The sequence below is a fragment of the Ornithorhynchus anatinus genome, chromosome 3 (assembly GCF_004115215.2).
Source record: "Ornithorhynchus anatinus isolate Pmale09 chromosome 3, mOrnAna1.pri.v4, whole genome shotgun sequence".
NCBI lineage: Eukaryota > Metazoa > Chordata > Mammalia > Monotremata > Ornithorhynchidae > Ornithorhynchus > Ornithorhynchus anatinus.
The window spans coordinates 66,058,830-66,082,287 of record NC_041730.1 but is presented as its reverse complement, the minus strand read 5'-3'; the positions used below and the strand labels follow the sequence as shown (position 1 = coordinate 66,082,287).

The window sequence follows — 23,458 nt, the reverse complement described above, 5'->3', positions numbered from 1 at the left end:
AAAATAACATCCAGGTCATCCACTTAATGAAAATTGGAATCTCACAAGACCTAGTCCTCCCATCTATGAAGCCCACTTTATTCAGCTCTTGGGTTTTAAGCAGGTAGTATTATGGAGACTCAGACCTGACCTAAACTCCAGATGTCTGCTGCAATAAGCATCTTCTTGGTTTGAAGATCCAAGAAGCAGCCTCTGATGATGGGAGCTTTGTTTGATGGCCAGAAACAGCCTTCCAACATGCCTAAGCACATTCCACCACCTGTGAACAGGAGCATGATGATTTGCTGAAATAGCATACAACTGTTTTGAGGAGCTAGATCCCCGGCAGATGAAAGCAAATCGACCACTGGGTAATCTTTTTACTTCTGTGGACCCACCTTCCTTCATTTTGAGGATACCCAGGGAGAGCAGAATAGGCTCCAGAAAACCACTTCTTCCAAAGTTCCACAGAAACAAGGGATACCGCTGTCTAGAGCTGGTTTCCAGTCACTCAATGAGTGACCCAGGATGGTGAACTGACACAGCCAACTGACAGCCCTGGGTAGCTGGCAAGTTTCTACACCTCTCAATCTTTGGGTTGAAAGGTGAGTAAACCTGACTTAGAGAATTTCTCCCAAAGTTCAGTGTAGTCTGGCAGCTAATGCAGTAATAATAATGTTGGTATTTGTTAAGCGCTTACTATGTGCAGAGCACTGTACTAAGCGCTGGGGGAGGTACAGGGTAATCAGGTTGTCCCACGTGAGGCTCACAGTTAATCCCCATTTTACAGATGAGGTAACTGAGGCACAGAGAAGTTAAGTGACTTGCCCACAGTCACACAGCTGACAAGGGGCAGAGTCGGGAGTCGAACCCATGATCTCTGACTCCCAAGCCTGGGCTCTTTCCACTGAGCCACGCTGCTTCTCAGTACTGATATTGATAAATATCAGCAGTCATCATGACTAGTGTATACAACTTTATATTAACCCAAACAAAAAACAAGGTACGATACTGATACTGACAAATAGCAGTCATTATGAATAGTGTATGCAACTTTACACTAATCCAACAACACAAAAACCCACAGATGTTTTCTTTACCTGGATTGCAGATCTAGCCTAAAGGCTAGTGCCCAAAAGCTATTGGGTTAATTTGAGTTATCACAACACACCAGAGGTCACAGTTGAACTTGGGAAGCAAAATGAGTTAGCTTAGTAGTAGTAGATAATGCATTTCTTCATATTATATTTTATTGAAACCATAACATTATCCACACGGCCTCATAATTTGATTCAAGCAGTGCAAGATCTGGTCTGCCCTTCAAAAGTGCAGTTCATTTCAGATAAAGGTATGTGTTAGGAAGGTCAATTGGTTTCCAAGCATATTTCACCTCTGGTGTGAAAGCATCCTTGCGTTGCTATTACTATAGTAATAATTATGGTACTTGTTAATAGCTTATTATTTACCAAGCACTGACTGTATCAAGAGCTGGGGTAGATACAAGATAACTCCGTTGGACACATCGCCTTTTCCCAAATGAGGAATCACAGTGTAAGTAGAAGAGAGTAGGATTTAAATAATAGTTATGATATTTGTTAAGCATTTACTGCGGGCGAGGCTCTGCATTCAGAGCTGAGATGATACAAGCAAATCAGATTGGCCAAGTCCCTGTCCCACAAAGGGAGCTCTCAGTCTCAATCCCCATTTTACGGAGGAGATAAATGAGGTCCAGAGAAGTGAAGTGACTTGCCCAAGATCACACACAGCAAAGTGGCAGATCTGGGATTAGAAGCAGGTCTTTCTGACTTCCAGCCCCAGGCTCTCTACACTACACTACACTACACTACACTACACTACACTACACTACATAAGTACCATAAAAATACCATGTGTTAAGAGTCCTAAGAAGGAATTTTATTTGTTCACAGAGGGCTGAGGATGGATCTAAGTTTGAAGTGAATGGTACCCTTTCCCGCTTTTAGAAATTCCCTATTTAGAGACTGAAAATAAAGTGCTTTCCTTTCTGATCCTGGTCTCACTCGATCAGCAAAATCCTCTCCCATTTGTTTCCTTTTCCCCCACCATTTGGCTTTGGGAACAGCATCAACCGTGAATTCTTCAAGAATGTCACCAGTCATCAGGGTGGTGCTTGTCAACTCCTGACATGGTTTCATGTCACAGCACTAAGCCACACTGTTTCTAGGAAGGCCCATCAGGAAAAGTGGCATCTTTTCCACAATTTCCTAACTAGTCGAAATTCACAGCAGAGTTTGGTGTGGGGCAGTGAACGATACTTTTCCCCAATAGAGCTGTATTCCAAAATGGGCAAACTAGTCTTAAAAATTGTTTTCACTACTAAATTGTTTTCACTATTAAATTGGATGACAAATTTTCATTAGGCTGTAACCCTGGGATTATTCCCACTCCTCAGCAGAAAAGGTTGAGGCAACCTTTTCTGCCTCTGCCCCTTTGAGGATGAAAAATTAGACTCTAAGCCCGTCAAACGGCAGGGACTGTCTCTCTCTGTTGCCGATTTGTTCATCCCAAGCGCTTAGTACAGTGCTCTGCACATAGTAAGCGCTCAATAAATACTATTGAATGAATGAAAGAAATGAGACTCATCCATAACAGAAGACAGGGAGGCCTTAGCTCCCATAGAGGGAATTCATTAGCTAGAGGAAAGTTCTAACTCTAGCAGTGAAGTTACATGGACTGGTTGGGAGTAATTACCTCTCTGGTGCCGAGGTGATTAGTGCTCCGACTTTGGTTTGCCTTGGTAGACTGCATAATGGAAATATGAGTAGGGTAGGGAACACGGCTTATGGAAGCAACCTTGTAGTAGAACCAGAGAACCAGTTAAATCAGGGCCTGGGTATTCAGAGAGAGCAGCAGAAGCAGTAAGTGGGAACACGTGCAAAGCAGCACGGTCTGGTGGATAGAGCACAGGGTGGGAGTCAGAAGGACTTGGGTTCTAACTCTGGCTCTGCCACCAGTCTGCTACGTGACCTTGGGCAAATCACTTAACTACTCTATGCCTCAGTTACCTCATCTGTAAAATAGGGATTTACATTGCGAGCCCTATGTGGGACAGGGACTGAATTCAACCCGATTAGCTTATATTAACCCCAGCGTTTAGTACGATGCCTGGCACAGAGAAAATGCTAGCAAATACCATTAAAAAATGCAGATCCAGAGGCCTAAGCAAAGCCACAGGACCCTGGATATCTGGTTTTCAGATCTGACTCGGTTCATGTGTCATGGAGAAACCCATAACCTCAATAATTGCAAATATCAAGTTACTTCCTGGAGGGGATCTGAGGGAAAACTATTAGCAATAATCTTAAGCACCAAGTGTTACAGAAATACAAGGGGGCTCTATGTGTCTGCTGTTTGCTATGAATAAATGAGTAGCCCTGACAAGGGATTGACCATAGGGCAGGGCAATGAAGGGGGCCAAACTCTAATCATTAGTCAGTGAGGGAGGACTAATGACAGCAGTTTCAGAGAAAAGCTGCTTGGTGGGCTTCATTTCCAGTCTCACTTCTGCTCCCCACCTGCTCTTTTGTTTCAGAAAAAGTCTTTTCGGTTTATGGTGTCGAGGTATTGGAGAAGCTTATATCCTTACAGTGAGGTTTGGAGGTGGGAGGTGAAAGTGACTTTAGAAAGGCAAGACTCTCATTAGCCAAGACAAGGTTCCCCTAAAGAGAGAGAGGCAAGGGGAGAAGGAAGGTATACTAAACAGCCAATATCTCTATACCGTGCCATTTCCCCTGTGAGTAATTTATTTTAATGTCTGCCTACCCCTCTTGACAGTGGCTCCTTTGGGGCAGGGATAATGTGTATTGTACTCTCCTAAGGACTTAGTACAGTGCTCTGAACACAGTAAGCACTCAATAAATACCATTAACAAGAAAGTCCAAGGATTGGAGGAAATAGTTTGGAGCCAGCAGAGTGCAATGCCAAGAGAAACTGGATAGGGGCAGGTAAAACAGATGCTTATTCGAGGCCTTTGGCTCCATAAGGTGGTAAACTTCCTGAGGCTAGGATTCACTCCTTTTACTTCCTTATTTAGTTACCTGAGCACCTAGAACACTGCTTCACACATAGTAGCGCTCAATAAATACTGACACTCAGACCAGTCAGTCTGGGCAGGCACTTCTGTTTTGGCTTTCACCACTGGGAGAATCGGGACCCAGACTGGAGAAATCTCCAGAGGTGATGTCAGGGCAGAGCCAGAAGCAGAACCAGAGGACTGGTTGGTCTCCTGAACTAGTTCAGGACCCTTCTTGGTCCAGGGCTGGGGCAGTTGCCCCACTAGTCGGTAAGCTCTTTATAGGCAGGGAACGTGCCTGCCTACTCTGTTTTATTGTACTCTCCCAAGCGCTGAGTACAGTGCTGTACACGTAGTAAGTGCAGAATTGATAAACACCATTCACTGATTTGCCTCATCCACTCCCTCTCCTTCCCTGTGGTCCTTTTGGAAAGGAATAAGCAGACCCTAGTTGAGAGGGATGGGTAGTGGTGAGCCTCTTGGTTTATTTGCCATATTGCCGTGTCTCGTGGGATTAAGGATTTCAGTGTGCCTCTGCTGAGCTTATTTGTTTTTGCTCATCTGTAGAGGACACAGATCAGCTTTGAGGTGGGTGGGAGCCAGAAGACTCTTTGAGGTCGCTTCCGGCCATGTGGAAATCAGGCAGGTAATTCATCTTGGTTCATTCAGCAAGTTCCGAACCACCGGTGTCCTACTGGTTCTCAGTTATGATTCTCCAATGCATTTCTGACACCGGATTTCAGAAATGAGAAATGCTCGTTCCAGGACGTCTGAACACAGAGACACTGTTTTAGAGAGAAGGGCCACTTTTCTAAATATGGTCCCGAGAAAGCGTGGTTTTGGCAGCACTTCTGCAGCCATGGGGTACAAGACACGGAAAATAAGTTTTCTGGTAAGACATGTGGTTCCTTTAGTGCCCTGAGGGAGCCCCAGGCCTCCTTAGAGAAACCTGAACTAGACTGATCTCCCTGGAAACCTCAGAAAGGGGTTGAAGCAGCTTAAAGGGATTAGTGAAGGAGGGACTTCCTTCCCCCACAGCTCTGCCCAGAGAAACAAGGGGCCAGCTCCAGGATCAGAACTGAGAAGCAGTGTGGCCTGGTGGATAGAGCAAGGTCCTGGGAGTCGGAAAGTTCTAATCCCGGCTCTGCCATTTGTCCGCTGTGTGACCTTGGGCAAGTCACTTAACTTTCTGGGCCTCAGAATACAATAGTAAAATAGTCATTAAAACTGTGAGCCCCATGTGGGACTAGGTGGGATTAGCTTGTGACTAGCCTAGCACTTAGTATAGTGCCTGGTACCTAGTAAATACTTAACAAATGCCATTAAAAAAATAGAAGAAAAAACTGGCCTTGACAGATACATGACAGGCAGCATAGATGAAGCATGATATCATGGAGAGGAGGAAAGGATACAGGATTAGGACCCAGCGGGGAGCCTGTTGGTGCCAGAAGCCTGCCGCTCTGAATTTAGTGTGGTTGGAGCAAAAACATAGCGTGTGTTATCTTAGTCAGCTGTTTTCCTGCCTGAATATGGACATCTCTTGAGCACCTTGGATAAATGATTTCGGAAAGTACAGGCCAGGCTTCTGATGCATGTCGAATCACTACCGATGTTTTTGTCCAGAAGCATATACAAACTGCCCTTTAAACAGTATTTCACAGAGACAACTGTTCACTGGCCACACTGGGAGAGGTGGTTGGGGATTCCTCATTGCCAGTGTGACTAAACTCAGCTCAATATTCAGCCATCTGGATGGCCTGGGCAACACTCTGCGATATGCCAGCTGCATCAATGTACAACATTTAGATTTCATCGAGTCACGTTGGCCTATCGCTCTGCCAAAGAAGCAACAGCTTGGACTACTTCCTTCAGTTCTCACTGTCGGACAACGATCCAGTCAATCAGATGGCATTGCTAAGATCTTGGGAACATCCAAGATGTCATTCTCTTGGGGACGAGAGGGTGGGTTGTTATGAATTGATGCTTAGCACTGGGAAGTTTCCAGTCACTTTTGAGGTTGTGACACTAAGGTTGTTAGTGGAAAGAGGCCGGGCTTGGGAGTTAGAGGTCGTAGGTTCTAATCCTGGCTCCACCACTTATCAGCTGTGCGACTTTGGGCAAGTCCCTTAACTTCTCTGTGCCTCAGTTACTTCATTTGTAAAATGGGGATTAAGACTGTGAGCCCCACATACGACATCTTGATTACCTTGTATCTTCCCCAGTGCTTAGAACAGTGCTTGGCACATAGTAAGCACCTAACAAATACCACTGTTATTATTACCCCTGGCAATTGACAGTTGGGAGAGGGATTTTTAGGGGCTCACACGAGGGCACCCTTAGATTGTTGCTGCTGCCATCCTGAGATTCCTAGACTTCGAATCTCCACAAGTGTATGGGAAGGATCTAGGGTCCTGCACCCTAAGAACTGACTTTTGGGGGTTTGGAGGTGTATCAAATGCCTTCCTCCCCCAAGAATTGGTAGACTCTGCAGTTTTCAGATTTCTCAGGCACATCTTTGATTATGAACTCATAACCAACATAAAGGATTTCAACAACAACAGCAAGAGTTGTACAACACGATCTTAAAGCAGTTCAAGGAATACCCACCATCTAGTACTTGTTCCTCCTTAAACCCAAGACTAATATCCACCTTGAACCCTTGCAGGTCTTCTGTGGATCCTATCAGTAATTTATTTTAAAGTCTATTTCCCACTGGGAGTTCTCTGCGGCCAGGGAAACTATCGATCAACTCTGCTGTATTGCACTCTCCCAAGTACCTAATCCAGTGCTCAGTACACACAGTAAGCACTCAATAAATGGCTCAGTGGAAAGAGCCTGGGCTTCGGATTCAGAGCTCATGAGTTCGACTCCCAGCTCTGCCACTTGTTAGCTGTGTGACTGTGGGCGAGTCACTTAACTTCTCTGTGCCTCAGTTACCTCATCTGTAAAATGGGGATTAAGATTGTGAGCCTCACGTGGGACAACCTGATTACCCTGCATCTACCCCAGCGCTTAGAACAGTGCTCAGCACATAGTAAGCGCTTAACAAATACCAACATTATTATTATTAAATGCCGTCGATTGACCGATAGATATGCAAGCCTCAGGGGGACAGCATAAGTTGTGTGTACTTCACCCATCTGACCTTGCGCTTTCCTGGAGAAACATCTGACTCCTCTCTAGGACATAAGTTCCTTGTGGGCAGGAAACGTATCTACCAACTCTGTTATATTGTAGCCTCCCAAGTGTGTGGTACAGTGTTGTACACACTGTAGCACTCAATAATTACCCCTGATTGAGAGTCTAATATGGACTTTCCCCTTCTATATGGCTCCAGGATTGTCTTGCTCTTTCTTGGTCCCCTCCCTCCTGGCCCAAATCCTCCACTGAAATTGGTGTGCTCTAGCTAATGTCGCTAGGTGAGTGGCTGACATCTTCTGTAAAGGAGATTTCTGTAAAAGGGTGTCCTGTGAAGGAAGCAGATTTCCTGTTCTAGGAAACTTCTGGGTCTTTCCCTCCTTTGACTGTTCAGGGCTGGTCTGCCGGCCCCTCCCATTCACAGAATAGACAATTGCTTTTTAGCTTTCCAGTTCCATGAGGCACAATATTTCCCCCTTTCCCCAACCAACATTTTAACACCAAAATCAACACTGATACCTCACCTCACCGTTACATGTATCAACAGCCATCCTCTCTCATATTCTGAAATTAAAGTTTGACAAGCCTCTCACTGGTTCTTGTTCTTTTCGGTGCTCAGGTCAAAAGTACAGGGGTTTATCTCCATACTTCAGGTAGGGGAGTAATAAAAGGGAAACACTGCAGGCAAAGTAGGACAGCTTTGATTAAAGACCAAGAATGTTTGACCTAAATTATCATCCTCCAGGCTATTTTTGCTCCAGTAAAAAGGAGTGCATCCATTCTTTTAAAATACATTGCTTTGACTCTGTTGGTTTGATAAACCACTCTTGGAATTCCAAATAGAAAAACAAAATGCTTCCCTAATCTGCTTTATTTATCTCTGGCCACCCAACCACGAGCCTACTCGGCTTCTTGTTGGAGTTGCGATTGGCTTCCCTGTACGCATCTTCAAACCAATGGCTCATCTTCTATTCAGGATCCTCTCACAAGGGGTCATGTGATTAGATAAGCTATCCATCTTCCTGTTGCCTTCACTTCTTTATTTGGAAGAGGGGAAAATATTGCATAAATCCACACAGGAAAAAGATGAGTGAATTAATGCATATGATACTTTCTACAGATGGTGAATACTTCTGTTCTGCCTTGAAAATCACTTTGCTCACATACCCACAACAATATCAGAGAATCTTGACCAAGTAGACTAAATGATACCCTGGTTTTCCTTCCTAATGCCAATCAATCAATCATATTTATGGAGAGCTTACTGTGTGCAGAGCACTTGGGAGAATACAACACACAATACAACAGAAACATTTCTTGCCCATCACAAATTTACAGTCTAGAGGGGGAGACAGTCATTAGTATAAATAAATGAATTATGGATATTATTGAGTTTCTTCAGTTTGGGTTTTCCTGATAGTGCTTTTCAGTTTTGGGTTTTCCTGTTAGTCTGTCTCCAGCAGAGGACTTTCAATGTCTACTGCAGGTTGATACTTGATGAAGATGGTGGTGATGGAGACAACGAGGGCATCTTGGAAAGTTTCTAATATCCTCTTATCAAGACACAGGGCTCACATCTCCCTGCCAATCAGATGAAGATGTCTCAGGACAGTAAGGATTTAAATTGGAGAAAGGGACTGAGAAAAGACTAAGAGTTGGGAATCACTGGGACATGGCTTTAAAGGGAGGTTTGTGGATTCTCCAAATTGAGAAATATTTAAGAAAGTAAATATCAATTATCTTTTTTAGAATAATGCAGGGTTACTGGGAGACAGCCCCTCTCAGGACCATACCTGGAAAGTTTCCAGTACTCTACCAGTCTCGGCTATGGGAGGGAGAGTCAAGCAGAGACGTATCTACTCCATTTCTAGCTTAGCCAGTGGTTAGCAAGTGGAAGGCAATCTGCTACAAGTCAAAACTCACCCGTGCTGGGCAGCAGCAGCATGGGAGAGAGTCTAAGGTGGAGACTCAAGTTTACTGTGTGGAAGGAGGCAATGGTAAACCACTTCTGTATTTTTACCAAGAAAACTCTATGGATATACTACCAGAATGATTGCAGATGGAGAGCGGGGTGTTTTGGAAGAGATGTGTTAAGTGGTGTCGCTATGAGTCGGAAACAACTTGACGGCATAAGACAAGACTGGGAGACAGTAGTCAGGAATCTTATCTAGATACCCCTTCAAGAAGCCTCCTGCCCTAGAATTCTTTCACAACCTGGCTGGAGCAAGACTATCAGGGGGGCCTGACTTCATTTTCATTCTTTCACACCAGTCAGATGGGATGCAATCAGTCAGTCATATTTATTAAACATTTACTGAGTGCAGAGTACTGTACTAAGCTCTTGGGAGAGTACAATAAAATAGAGTAGGTAAACATGTACCCTGCCCACAAAGAGGGGGAGACGGACATTTATATAAATAAATTACTATATATATATATATATATATGCGCATATATATGTGTATATATATAAGTGCTGGGGGGGAGCGAATTAAGGGTAGAAATCCAAGTGTAAGGGCTACAGAGAAATGAGTGAGAGAAGAGGAAATGGGAACTTAGTCAGGGAAGGCCTTTTGAAGGAGATGTGTTTTTAATAAGGCTTGAAAGGTGGAATAAGTGATTTTTCCATCAGATATGAAGAAAGAAGGTGTTGCAGGACATGAGTGAGAGAATGGCTATGAGATATACCAGATCGAGGTACAGTGAGTAGGATGGCACTAGAGGAGAAAAATATGCAAACTAGGTTGTAGTGGGGAATCAGGGAGGTAAAGTAGGACGGGGCAAGGCGATTGAGTACCTTAAAGCCCATGGTGCAAGTTGTAGAACGTTTCTGTTATCATTCCCTTAACCTTGTTTCCCCTCCACATTCCTCCTATCAATCCAACGAAGCCTCCCCGATATTTCCCAACAATATCTGTATGGCTGTAATGATGCCTGCAAGCAGCTTGGAATCACAATACCAAAGGCAGTGAAAATAACCCACATGCATGAAGTGGTGGGTTGAGGAGAAATAATCGTATCAGATTCATATACTGTAAGGATGCCTATCGGTGCAGTGAAAATTGTGATCGATCCTCCAGTCCCTTCCCATCACATCCCTTTCTGACAGCTCTCAGGCAAAAACCTCGGGAAAGGGAAGCTGACTGTCCACAGACACGGCCCATAATCCATAACTACGCATATCCGCCAACAAGATAAAAACCCAGATCTCAAAGTCTAAACCAGGGGACCACCACCATCATCAACAGCGTTTACTGAGCTCTTGAATGAAGATCACTTTACCGTCAACACATGACAGAAAAGACAATTTGCTCCCTGCTTTCAAGAAGTTTATGTTCTAATGGGAGAGCAAGGAGAGTGAATATGCAATCGTCATAGGAATAAAAAATATTAGTTCCGATTCCAGTGGCACCTAATTCTACTTGGGAGTATTTTACATGTAAAGTCTAAGTGTAAGACTTGGATTTAAAGTCATCTTTTGTTTGTTGTGTGTTATATTGGTATAATAATGGAATCATAGACACACACGTCATTCACCACCAAATTCACATAATTAAAATATTGGTTGATTGATTTGGCCGAATTCATTTGACTGAAATCATATCCTGGAAATGTCTTCGTCAGATGCCAAATGTCCTTTAAAAGTCAGTGTGATTCTGCTCTAGGGACTAGACAGGATCCATGAGCGCCACTTGGCCAGAACAAGAGGACATGGAAACAGACACCAGATCAACCCTGGCAGCTTCCATTTCAGAAACCGAGGATGACAACCTCTTTGACCAAGAAAGAGAGAACGGCATGGCATAATAGAAAGGCCACACCGTCCTGGGGCTCAGAGAACATGGATTCTAATCCTGGCTCTGCCCTTTGTCTGCTCTGCGTTCTTGGGCAAGTCACTTACCTTCTCTGGATCTGAGTTTCCTCATCTGTAAAATGGGGTCTCCCTCTCCTTTAAACTATGATCGCTCTGTGGGACAGGGACTACTGCCAAGCTGATTAATTTGTATCTAAACAGTGATTGTAAGCCCTCAACAAATGCCATCATTATATTATTATTTATTATTATTATTATCCAACTTGCACCATGGGCTTTAAGGTACTCAATCGCCTTGCCCCGTCCTACTTTACCTCCCTGATTCCCCACTACAACCTAGTTTGCATATTTTTCTCCTCTAATGCCATCCTACTCACTGTACCTCGATCTGGTATATCTCATAGCCATTCTCTCACTCATGTCCTGCAACACCTTCTTTCTTCATATCTGAGGGGCACTCAATAGACTTAAATCTAAGTATGGACCTGGATTCTAATCCTGACTCCACCACTCATCTGCTGTGTGACTTTGGTCAAGTCACTTCACTTCTCTACACCTCAGACACCTCATCTGAAAGTGGGGATGAAGACTGTGAGCCCCATGTGGGCCTGAGACTGTGTCCAACCTGATTACCTTGTATCTACCTCTGTGCTTAGCAGAGTGCCTGGAACATATTAAGCACTTAACAAATACAGTTATCCCCCAACCCCAAAACCAATAGAGTTAGTAGACATGTTCCTTGCCCACAACGAGTTTACAGTCTAAAGGGTGGGGCTTACAGTCTGCGAATGTGACCCCTGTATCGGGGTTGCCCAGCAAATGTTAATGACGAAAGATATTCAGAACAGGAGATCATCGGGCACTGCTGCTTGGTCACTGAGCCCAGAAAACCATTCTGAGTAATGGTTCCCAGCTTTTAAGCCCGAGAAGCAGCTTCGCTCCTGCCCGGTTAGCTGGGAATGAAGCCAATGGCTTGGACATGGCTTCAGACACAAAGGAGCTTTCAGGTAAATTTTGCCTCTGTCTGGTCACCAGTCGCAGGCTCCCAACAAAGACCGGGAGGCTGCCATCCTGCCTCTGTGGCCCTGGATTGGGGCTGTCCACAGTTTCCCTTCCAAAGCACTGAGTGCATAACTTTCTAGCCGGAAATCATTAATCAAACACGCAACACACCTCTTCAGTCCCCAGTGCCGGTTTCTGATTTCCTGGGAGTTTACCCAGATCACATGGAAACCTTAAAGAACTCTTTTTTTTTATGGCATTTGTTAAGTGCTCATGATGTGCCAGGCACTGAACTAAGTCAAGTTGGACAAAGTCCCTGTCCCACGTGGTGCCCACACTCTTAATCCCCATTTTACAGATGAGGGAACTGAAGCACCGAGAAATGGAGTGACTTGTCCAAGGTCACACAGCAGCTAAGTGGCAGAGCTGGGAACTAGAACCCAGGTCCTTCTGACTCCCAAGCCCCTGCTCTATCCACCAGGCGTGCTGCTTCTCATAAAACTCCCTTATAAAAAAAACTGTACACTTCCTAACGAGATCAATTCAAAATTGAACATGCTCCTATTCTTCAGACACCCCTTCTGAGACACAATAGAGAGGAAATAAATGGTGAGTCAGGCTGGCTAATGGATAGGCATAAAGTCTTAATGGGATTGCAGATCAGGAAGTCCTAATGAGCAGTGGCTAGCAGAATAGCAGCTGCGCTCTCTTTAGGCCAGGGCAAAGGGAGGCAGCTGGTAAACCGAGGTCTTTGCACATAGGCATACATTGGGTGATTGAAATTAAGATGTTATCTCTGTGGTGAGACTGAAAGGGCCAACAATGGCCCCCATTCCTTCTCTGGATGTGGAAAATTTGTCCTTCACTGGGTCGCCATGTCTTTTTTTTTATGGTATTAAGTGCTTACTACATGCCATGCGCTGTTCTAAATGCTGGGGTAGAAACAAAGTAATCAGATTGGACACAATCCCTTTCCCCCATGGAAATCACAGCCTTAGTCCCCATTTTACAGATGAGGTTACTGAGGCATAGAGAAGTGAAGTGACTTGCCCAAGGTCAGACAGCACACAAGTGGCAGAGCCGAGATTAGAACCCATGACCTTCTGAATCTCAGGCCTGTGCTCTATCCACAAGAGGCAGAAGTGGGACTAGAACCCAGGTCCTTCTGAATCCCTGACCAATGCCTTATCCAGGTAGTCCATGGCACAACCCTGCTGCTCCTGCAGGCTGAAAGACTGGGCCCGGCTTAGGATTCTGCCTCTGGTCTCTAGCTGGAAGCTTGCTGTGGGCATGGAGCGTGTCTACCAACTCTCCCAAACACCTAGGACAGTGCTCCGCACATATTAAGTGCTCAAAAAATATGACTGATTGTCAAATCCTGAGGAGATAAGAGTCTACTTGGGGGATGGTACTGGATGCTCAGGTAGGTCCCATGACTTTCTTCCCAGTCCAGGGCATCAATCAATGAATCACTGCCGAGATGCCAACCCTGTGGGTTTAACTCTTACCCTTAGAGTCAGGGAAGGGAAGGGAAACCGTGGGGCTTTGCAAACTGTACCATCTACCAAACCCTCGGGGGCACTGGATTCAGATCAGACTTTGCTACCTTCACTTTTCCTAGGCCTTGGTTACCTCTCCATAAAATAGGGGCAACAAAACTTTGTCTTGCCAAACTTATCATAAGGTCTAACAGCTAAGTGGAGAGACAGGAAGGCACTCTGTGTGCAAGGAATGCCATGGAATAATATATATTTTCTCAAGGGAATTACCCAAGGTCAGAACAGAAGCACCACACTGAAAACCAGCAAATCAATCCATTCAAGGAGATGAGCGGCTGAAAATCATCCTTCTCTGTAATGAGGAGTAGGGGAAGTCACCATTGAAAATAATAACTGTAGTATTTGTTTAGCGCTTGCTATGTGACAAGCACTTCACTAAGCGCTGGGGCAGATAGGAGAATATCAGGCCCCACATGGGGCTCACAGTTTGAATCGGAGAGAACACAGATATTGAGTCTCCCATTTTGCGGATGAGGGAACTGAGGCCCAGGAAAGTTAAGTCACTTGTTCAAGGTCACACAGCAGTTAAGTGGCAGAGCTGGGATATGAACCCAGGTCCTCCGACTCTCAGGTCGCTGCTCATTCCCCTGAAGCACGCTGCTTCCCTAGTTTTTTGATAACCTAAGAGATGGAATCTGGTTCTCGGATTCTGGTACCTGGATCTCCAAGAAGGTGGTAAATTCCTGTTGTCTGCAAGGAAAACGTCTCAGGTTGGGGTCCACCAAGGAGCAGGAGAGCTCTAAGAACAGCAGCCGTAGAAGGTGCCGAACCTCCTTTCTTACCGACTGCAGCTCGCTTCTTTACTAAAACCTAGAATGAACTCCAGCAAACCTCTTTACATCTCGGAAAATAGTCTCCCTCCCCTTTCTCTCTTACAGGGAAATACTGGAACCGAGTGAAAGAAACGCAGCTGCCTAATTCAGAAACAAGCTGCAAAGTGCCCAGACATTTAATGCATTCTGGGAACAGAGAGCCAAGAGACCAGACCGCCCGTCTGCCTGCTGCGCTCGGGCTGGTTTTGATTTTTAGATATCCGAGACTGCGATGCCTAACTGCTGCTCCAGACAACGCGAGAGGGTTGAGGGCTGCAAAGGGCCCAGGATGGCAACAGAAGTTTACTGTTTTCCCAATATTGCTTCACACAGAAGGGGCTACTGTTCTTTGCAAAGCAACCGCAGACAAGCGGTCCGGAGGAGAAGCTGGAGGCAGAGGAGAAGCTGGCGGCAAAGGAAACCAGATGAAAGAGGTAAAGTTAAGAATGGCTTTCTAGGCTTCAAGGTGAAAAATCTCTTAAAGGTCCCTTGGCCCCCAGGCTGGGGCAGGGAGGGAGGAAAAAAAGCCAGGAGAAAGCATCCCTCGAAAAATGCTTCAGCCAATGGGGGAAGGAGTTGCTGCCCTGGGCCCTCTGTTCCCCCTCATTCCTCCTGCCCAGGAAAATCTGTCATAGGGCCCCTGCAGCCAGCACTCTCCATCTCACCATCCTCCTACCTCCAAACGAGCCTGCTCCTGAACATACAATCAATCCATGGCATTTATTGAGCGCTTGGGCAAAGCTGGTTTGGAGGGGATTAAGAAGGGCAGAGGGAGTGAACTCTGACACGAAAGTGAGTAGGAGTCACCCGCCTGACACCACAGTGCCTTCCCAAAAGACCCTATCCAATTTTACCTCCCTCTTCCCCCCAGGTCCCAGCCCTTCTTCTACTTGACTAGAGCTGCCCACCCAGTTCTTAACCAAGAGCAGGCCCTTCAAAGCATGGAACCTGAAGCAATCGTCCCTTCCCCGTTCACTTGTAAGGCAGTGGGTCTAGCTTGCTTTGGATAATTCAGAGCTGTTTATCCAGTTAGTGATGAATTATCCTGGCCTTTGGCTTCTCTTCAGTTCCTCACTTTGTATCCATTTGGTTTCCCCTATCTCACCTCCAAGGGAAACCCAAAGAACCGAGCCTCCAACCACTGAGTCAGCTGGTCCGAAGGTGAGAGGGAGAGCGAGTTGAAGATAAAGTGACAAGCCACTCGGTGGAACCAAACCAGCAAAAGGGTCCAGTTCAGCTAAGAAACGTGACTGGGTGAAGCGACGTCAGATGGCCGTTCTGGTCATTACCCTGGTGAGACCCAATTCAGAACATCGACTGGTTAGAGGGGATGGAGGTTTGGGAATTTTCTGTGGCTCTTAGCTCTCCCTGTTATCTCTGTCCCTCGGGACTATGGACGTCCGACCGAGGAAGGGCAGAGGCCAGGGAAACATGCCACAGTCTAAACTTGCTGTGGGTGGGGAACGTGTCTACCAACTCTATTATACTGTACTCTCCCAAGCTCTTAGCACAGTGCTCTGCACACAGTCAGCTCTCAGTAAAACCCACCGACTGATCGATCGAACCCTCCAACCTACCTTGTGGGAGTAATGCTGATCGACGATCCGGGCCAAGCCGAAGTCCCCAATCTTCAGGACGAGGTCCTCGGTGCTGATGAAAATGTTGGCCGGCTTCAGGTCCCTGTGCAGGACGTTGGCCGAGTGAATGTACTTCAGCCCGCGGAGAAGCTGGTACATGAAGAGCTTGGCGTGGTCCTCGGTCAGAGTGCCCTGCTCCAGGAGCCGGGCCAGATCCGTCTCCATGTACTCCTGGACCACGTACACCACGTTGAACTTGAACAGCTGCCCCTGCAGGTCCACCCCCTTGGGCCCCAACACCTCGTACACCTTGACGATGTTGTCGTGGTCCAGCCGGCGAATGATCTTGACCTCCCGCAGCGCGTGCTTCATGCTCCGGGCGTCGCTCACGGCGATCTTCTTCACGGCCACCTTCCGGCAGCTCTGGCTGTCCGTGGCCGAGAGGACCAGCCCGTTGACCCCAAAGCCCAGGGGCTGGAAGTCAACAAAGCGGCAGCCCAGGTCGTAGCCGTACATGCTGGCGATACAGTCCCCCTTTTCCGCCATCGTTCACGTCAGGCACCGGGGTCCCGCTGGGGTGCGCTCGGCGAAAGTGACTCAGGTTCTGGCTCCCACCCTCAGTGGCTCATCCCCGGGAGCCGGGATCAGGGGTCTGTTCCGGATCCCCTGGGTGGAGGATTCATCGATCGGGCAGACCCCTGTCCGTGGGAGAGGATGGAGTCCCGGCCTTGTCACCGGGGTGAGACCTCCGCCCTCCCCTCCTTCCCCTCAGCCTCCCGAATACACCCACACCCTCAGCTCGAGACCATGGAATGGCTTGGAATCCTTTGAGGAGAAGTGACTGGGAAGAAAAATAATGCCTTCTTATCCAAACACGTAACGTTTATTATTCTTTAGTCTATTAAAAGCTCAGGCTCGCTGAAGGCATCCGCCGCTCCCCGACTCTCCCTTTGGACTGTCGTGGGCCGGGGATGCCACCCATCAGCAGGGGCGGTGGAGTGGGTCGGCAAGGGCTGAAGCCATCCTCCTTCTGGTACCACAGTGGGTCTCACCCCGGGCACCGCGCCCCATCTTTTGTGGAGAACATCAGTTTTGAAAGCCAGAGCAGCTCCCGGTCGCTGTAAATTTCGAAATCCAAGGTTTGGACTTGAATTGGACTTGTGGGAAAGGGTCACCAAGAGAGCTGTTGGTGATTAGGGCACCGCTCCCTGCCCTATCCAGATTCCATGTCCAGTCAGATCCGTGTCACCTCTAGAGCGAGGGGTCTTTCGGACCCAAACTCATTTCTCATCAGCAGAGGAGCCCCACGGGGATAATTTCCAGGTTCTGTCCAGGCTCCAACCCTCGCATGTCTTTCGAACCGCCAACCCAATCGTTCTCCAATCCACAGAACTGGTCGAGACGCTTCTTGCCAGTTGAATTGATTGCCCTCTATGGCCCTTGTTCGCTTCCAGCTCTCCTCCTAGAAGCAAGAGAAGATTGATTCGATCAGACCGTCAAATGGGCTTGATGTAAATCTGTGCTCCCTGAAGGTTAACACGCCCGCAACCGTATCAGCTGCGACCTTTCAGAAATTCATCAGTTATGCTCTCCAAACACACACACCAGCGGCAGCACGCCAACAGGGAAAAAAGGAACTCTTGAAGGGGGAGAACAAAGGGACCACAATTCTGTTTCTTGCCTTAGTCTTCTTTGGGTTTTGTTTTTTTTTCAGTAAATACCTTTGAATATTTTAAGAGGTGGTTTGCTACAGCCTGAAATTTAATTACACTTATGTCTCTAGCTTTCCACTTAGGTGGTATAAACACACTTACCAAATTATAAGAAAATTGCACTACAACACATGGCAAGAAAGACATTTCCTACTTAGCAACCAAGAGGAAAGAATTTCTGATGGTTAGCGAGCATTGCGATGCTCACGTTTTGCAGGGACGGGCAGCTTGTCCTACACCAGTAAATAACGCCAAACGAGGGAAAAGGCACACGAACGAATGTACCAACACTGAGTCATTTAGGCTGAACCGACATGCCTCCTTTCTGGTACAGGATTGCTCCTTGTTTGTTAAACATCCTGTGTTCAATTTATGCCCTCTGGTAGTTATTATTTCTTGTGTTGCAGAGCTTGGCTGCCTTACAGCGTAGAGGAAGCCGGCTCCAAGCTAGTGCCTTCACAATGTGAAAAACGGCAAACGCCAGGAGAGACAGCGGACTGATGTCACGGGTGAGAGACTGGTTTCCTGAGTTGAACTTTCCTTCTTTGTCCGGCCCACCTTCTTCTCTGATCCTTGAAGAGAAGCCTCTGCATGTAGATGGTCCTGGACGGGGCCCTTGGAAGAAGTAGGTTTTGAGGAGGAATTTTGAAGAGCACGGGGCATTGACAGAGGGGAGAGAATCACCGCAGGGAAGGTGCTTAGATGGAAACAGGCTCCTTCCTCACCCGACCACAGCGTCTCCTAAAATCGTGTGTTCCCTGGCCCCTGCAAACTAGAGGGGAAGGCTCCTGGGAGAAGATAGAGCTGGGACAGAAACTGTGTCTAACTCAATTTGCTTGTATCCACTGCAGTGCTTTGTACAGTGCCTGGCACACAGTAAGCATTTAACAAATACAATAATAATAATAATTAGTAACTGGTATTGAAAATTAAAGTCAATTTAAATATTTGTGAAATCAATTTAGAGTGTGTTATTTAAGTCGTTCCTCTCTGGACCTCAGTTTCCTCATCTATGAAGTGGGGATAAAAGAGACTGTGATCCCCATGTGGGACAGACACTTTGATCCTATAAGCTTATATCTACCCCAGAGTTCAGCACATATTAAGTACTTAATAAATTCTATCAATATTATTATGCATATTATAGGCATGAGATTACAGACAAAGTAAGCCTTCTGAACCTTTTCTTTGTGTCATCTCACCCAGTACAAAGGCTCTCACATACAACTGGTCAATTCCTTATTTCTCTACATAAATCCTCAATCTGCCCTTCTAATGGTTTTTTGACATTAACTGCCAATATTCTGTAGAGTCAGAAAGTGAACACAGATGGAAACAACCTTTGTGCTCTGTAACAATTACGAAAATGAAGTCTCATTTAGATTCTGGCTCATAGGAAGTGGGGTTATTCAACCCATCTTCAGGCAGAGCTCAAAGCAACATGACTTCTGGGCAAAAAATGGCTGCTCCCGAGAGAACATCCTTTCATTTGGGGGTGCGGGGTCAAACCAGGGTATCTGATCCAGTTCCCAGGAAAGCCAATACTCTTTTTTTGTCTCAGGCAGTCAATCATATTTTTTTGCGAGAGTTTACTGTGTGCAGAGCAGTTGGGAGAGTACTACGTAACAATAAGCAGAGTCATTCCCAGCCCACGATGAGCTTACAGTTTAGAAAGGATAATAATAACTGTAGTATTTAAGCGCTAATTATGTGCCAGGCACTCTACTAAACTCTGGAGTGGATACAAGCAAATTGGATTGGAGCCCACTCGGGGCTGAGTCTTATTCCCCACTTTACAGATGAGGTAACTGAGACAGAGAGAAGTGAAATGGTTTGCCCAAGGTCACCCAGCAGACAAACAGCCCAGCCAGGATTACAACCCAGGGCTTTCTGACCCGCAGGGCTGGGCTCTTTCCACTGGGCCACACGGCTTCTCCTCCTGTCCCTCTTGCCCCGCACCCACCCAAGACAAACCCACAATGGCCCAAAGATCCCACCCACCAAAAGCCAGCTGGAAATCTCCCAAGAGTTGGGTTAAGCAGTTTTCCCTAAGACAAGGTTCCAGGCCCGGGGCCTGGCGCCTTTGCTTAAACACCAACATTGTTTTTTGGGGGTTTTTTTAGACAGTGGCTTTGTATCAAGTAGCGATGCTGCTCCATGCCATGACCAAAGGGCTGTGCTTAATTCAAAACCTTTTCTATAGCCACATTCTTCCCACTTCTTTTTTCCAGAAAATCCTCACTGCAGGAGAAAAAAGGCCATTCTAGCTCCTCCAGCCCCCATCAGCCAACAGCCATTCATAAGAGGGTTGGTTTTTCTTTCTGCGCTGTACACTGTACCCCCACTCCTCACCTCCTAACCCCTCAGCAGTCTTTGATGCCAGTGGCGCGGGCCTGGACCATCCCACAGGGACTCCCTGCGGCCCTGATCCCACATTAATGCCAAGCACACAGCTCTGTGGGAGCCCAGAGAAAGCCCAAGCCCCTAGGGAAGGAGAAGGGCTGACCGCTTTCAGTCTTAGCTGTTATTTGGAAAATAATATATCCAGCCAGGGAGGAGAAAGACTTGCAAGCCTCACAGCAATGCCAAAATAGCACATGAAGGATCGCCAGTCTCTCCGATAAGGTGTCAATTTCTTTGTCAGACAAAAGTGGGGAGAAGGAGGAAGTGCTTTAGTGCTCAAGTTCCCCACATGTTGAATTTGGCTCACCCAGAGAATGACACAAGCAGCCCAGGGCCAGATTCCTGGGCACCAGCTTTTAGGTTTAGCTTGTGGGTTTACTGAGAGCTCGGGCTTCTGCAAAGTGGATGATGCTACTAGAAGTGCGATGTCTCTGTGAGCCCGGGTTGCCACTTATCTTTCTTAAAGGAGATGGCAGGCGAATGGAAACTGTCCCTTTAAACAGTCTGCCAACGGTTTTGCAGTTGGACAAAGTTTTATGTTTAACTAGGATGGGGGTGGGACCCCTTGCTCTCCCTCCCCATACCCCACCGGGGTTTCCATCCTGTAGCCGGGCTGCCTCAGACAGCTGAGGAAAGGATGGGGCCAGACCCACCCAGCAACTGAGAATGCAGGTCATAGTTTCTGGACCTTGAGGGCAGAGCTAGAGTAACTCCCCTGAGAGTTTGGGACTTTTATATAATAATAATAGCAATAACAACAACAATGCTTACTAATGTACCCTTCCTCTTATCAGTGACTCTCCCCCCCTTCAAAACCTTATTGAAGGAGCATCTCCTCCAAAAGGCCTTCCCTGACTAAGCCTTCCTTTTCTCTTCTCCCACTTCCTTCAGCATCACCCTGACTTGCTGCCTTTATTCATTCCCCCTCCCAGCCCCACAGCACTTATGTACATATCTGTAATTTATTTATTTATATTAACGTCTGTCTCCCCCTCTAGATCGTAAGCTCGTTGTGGGCAGGGAATGTGTCTGCTTATTTTTATGTTGTACTCTCCCAAGTGCTTAGTACAGTACTCAGCACACAGTAAGCGCTCAATAAATACAGCTCGCTGATAGATTCCCCCCTCTAAACTGTAAGCTCGCTGTGGTCAGGGAACATGTCAGCCAACTCAGCTATAGTGTTTTTTTCCAAGTGCTTAGTGCAATGTTCTGCACAGAGTAAACACTCAATGAATCTATAGATTTACTGATTGTATCTACCCCAGTGCTTGGCACCCAATAAATTCTTAAATGTCACAATTAATAATAGTTAATTAAGAAATGTAAACAAAAATGTGTAGTTCTCAGTGCTCCCCACCCACAAATCCACCTTAGAATCATCCCTGAGAGCACCGATAATGGTGCCAAGCCCCAAACCACAAGCTAAGCCTGAGATTCCTCTCCCTATATCTCTCCTCACACCATATAAACTAAATATCTGTTTAAACCTGTGCTTGGAAAGGACAAGTTAATTGCCAAGTGGCAACTCTTCATCACTGAATAATTAAGCAATTACTGAGTCAGGGAAAAACCCCCACATGTGAACCATGAGATAGCAGCTGTTGGCATTCCATATCGGAATTTTCTTCATAATTGAATAGTGATGCTCTTCAATAAGCTTACTTCCTGGATAGTCGTTTGTCACTACTCTCACCATATGCTCAGTGACATCAGCATCTCCAAGGGCCTGGGAGTCAGAGGACCTGGGCTCTAAGGCTGACTCTACCACTTGCCTGCTCTGTAAGCCTGGGGCAAGTCAGTTAACTTCTCTGTGTCTCAGTGACCTCACTCGAAAAATGGGGATTAATACTGTGAGATGTATGTGGAAAAGAGGCTTTCTCCAACCTAATAAGCTTGTATCTACCCCTGTGTTTAGAAGAGTGGTTGACATATAGTAAGCACTTAACGAAGACATTAAAAAAGAAGATTTTGGGCACTGGCAACTAAGGAGAAGACAAGGGACCCTAGAGAAACTTAAGAAGTAATTGAATTGAGCTGAATTGAGGTAGGACATTTCTATTTTCATCCAAGTCTATGCAGAGTCAGGCCCTCTGGAAGTTCTAAACCAAAAAAGATGTGGGCTCTCTTTCATTTGTTAGGCAAGACAATGAATGAACCCCAGGCATGTGAGCTTCATTCAACATACTGTTGACAGTTATACCCAGCATTTATATAGAAATAATCCATATTCAGCTGGTGAGAAGGGAAGGGGGGAGAAGAAAAAAGGAGAGGGACTACACAGCTATACTTTAAATTTAGAAAATTTACTTTGCTTTAATCTGTTTTTATTAAGTCTAAACTGAGCCTGCTATAGCAGTTTGTGTGCTTTTTGACTCACACACCTGTCAAATCTGTAATGAAGTTAATGCTGGAACAGCAATAACAACAGTCCCCCTACCCATATGCATCAGTCACACCTACAAACAGAATCTTCCCAGCAGCTGACACCTCACAGGCTCTCTTAAGCATATTCTCTTTTTTTTTTTAAATGGCAGGTGTTGACCCTTCAAAGCACATCTCACTCCATTAATCACTTAGCACCTTCTTCGGCAGAGTGTTTTTTTTTAAATGGTATTTGTTAAGCCATGCTTACTATGTGCCATGCTCTGTACTAAGCACTGGGATAGATACAAGCTACCCCCTCAGGGTTGCCCCTGGAGGGTTTCCAGTACTCTACCAGTTTCAACTTCTTGAAGGAGAGTCAATTGGAGGCTTACCCATTCCATTCCTAGCTTGGGCAGTGGCTAGTGCGTGGAAGGCAATCTGCTACAAGTCAAAACCCACCTGTGTGTGCTGGGCAGCAGCAGTATGGGAGAGAGTCAAGGGAGGATGCTCAAGTTTACCGTTCAGAAGGAGGCAATGGTAAACCACTTGTGTATTTTTACTAAAAAAACCTCTATGGATACAGGACAGAACGAATGCAGGCGGAGGTGGGGCTTTCTGGGAGAGATGTGTCCGCGGCATCGCTATGAGTCAGAGATGACTTGACCGCAAAAGACAAGATATAAGCTAATCAGTTGGACACAGTCCCTGTCCCACATGGGGCTCACAGTCTTAATCCCCATTTTACAGATAAAGTATCTGAGGCCCAGAGAAGTGAAGTGACTTCACTGTGGGCAGGATATGCGTCTGTTATACTGTACTCTCCCAAGAACTTAATAGAGTGCTCTTGACACAGAAAGCGCTCAATAAATTCGATTGACTGACTGACTTGCCCAAGATTACACAGCAGACAGGTGGCGGAACCAGTACTAGAATTCAGACCCTTCTGATTCCCAGGCCGTGTTCTATCCATTAGGCCACTCTGCTTCTCTTCTACCTCAAGAAGCAGTTTCTCCTTCTCCAGCCCAGTTTGTGAAAACTCCCGTCTTG

General features: G+C 46.3%; 1 protein-coding gene and 1 non-coding gene across 2 annotated transcripts in view; one reads left to right on the top strand and one right to left on the bottom strand.

Annotated features, from left to right (window-relative positions):
• MAPK4 (mitogen-activated protein kinase 4) overlaps positions 1-23,458 on the bottom strand; it is a 153,113-nt gene that overhangs the window by 43,755 nt on the left and 85,900 nt on the right. Inside the window, 1 exon segment of the mRNA XM_029061403.1 lies at positions 15,933-17,394. Within this exon segment, the coding sequence (XP_028917236.1) occupies positions 15,933-16,478 (546 nt within the window). The 5' untranslated portion in view covers positions 16,479-17,394.
• Positions 8,944-9,081, top strand: LOC114810921. The gene has a single exon (XR_003758610.1). It is a non-coding gene; the product is annotated as a small nucleolar RNA SNORA7 (small nucleolar RNA).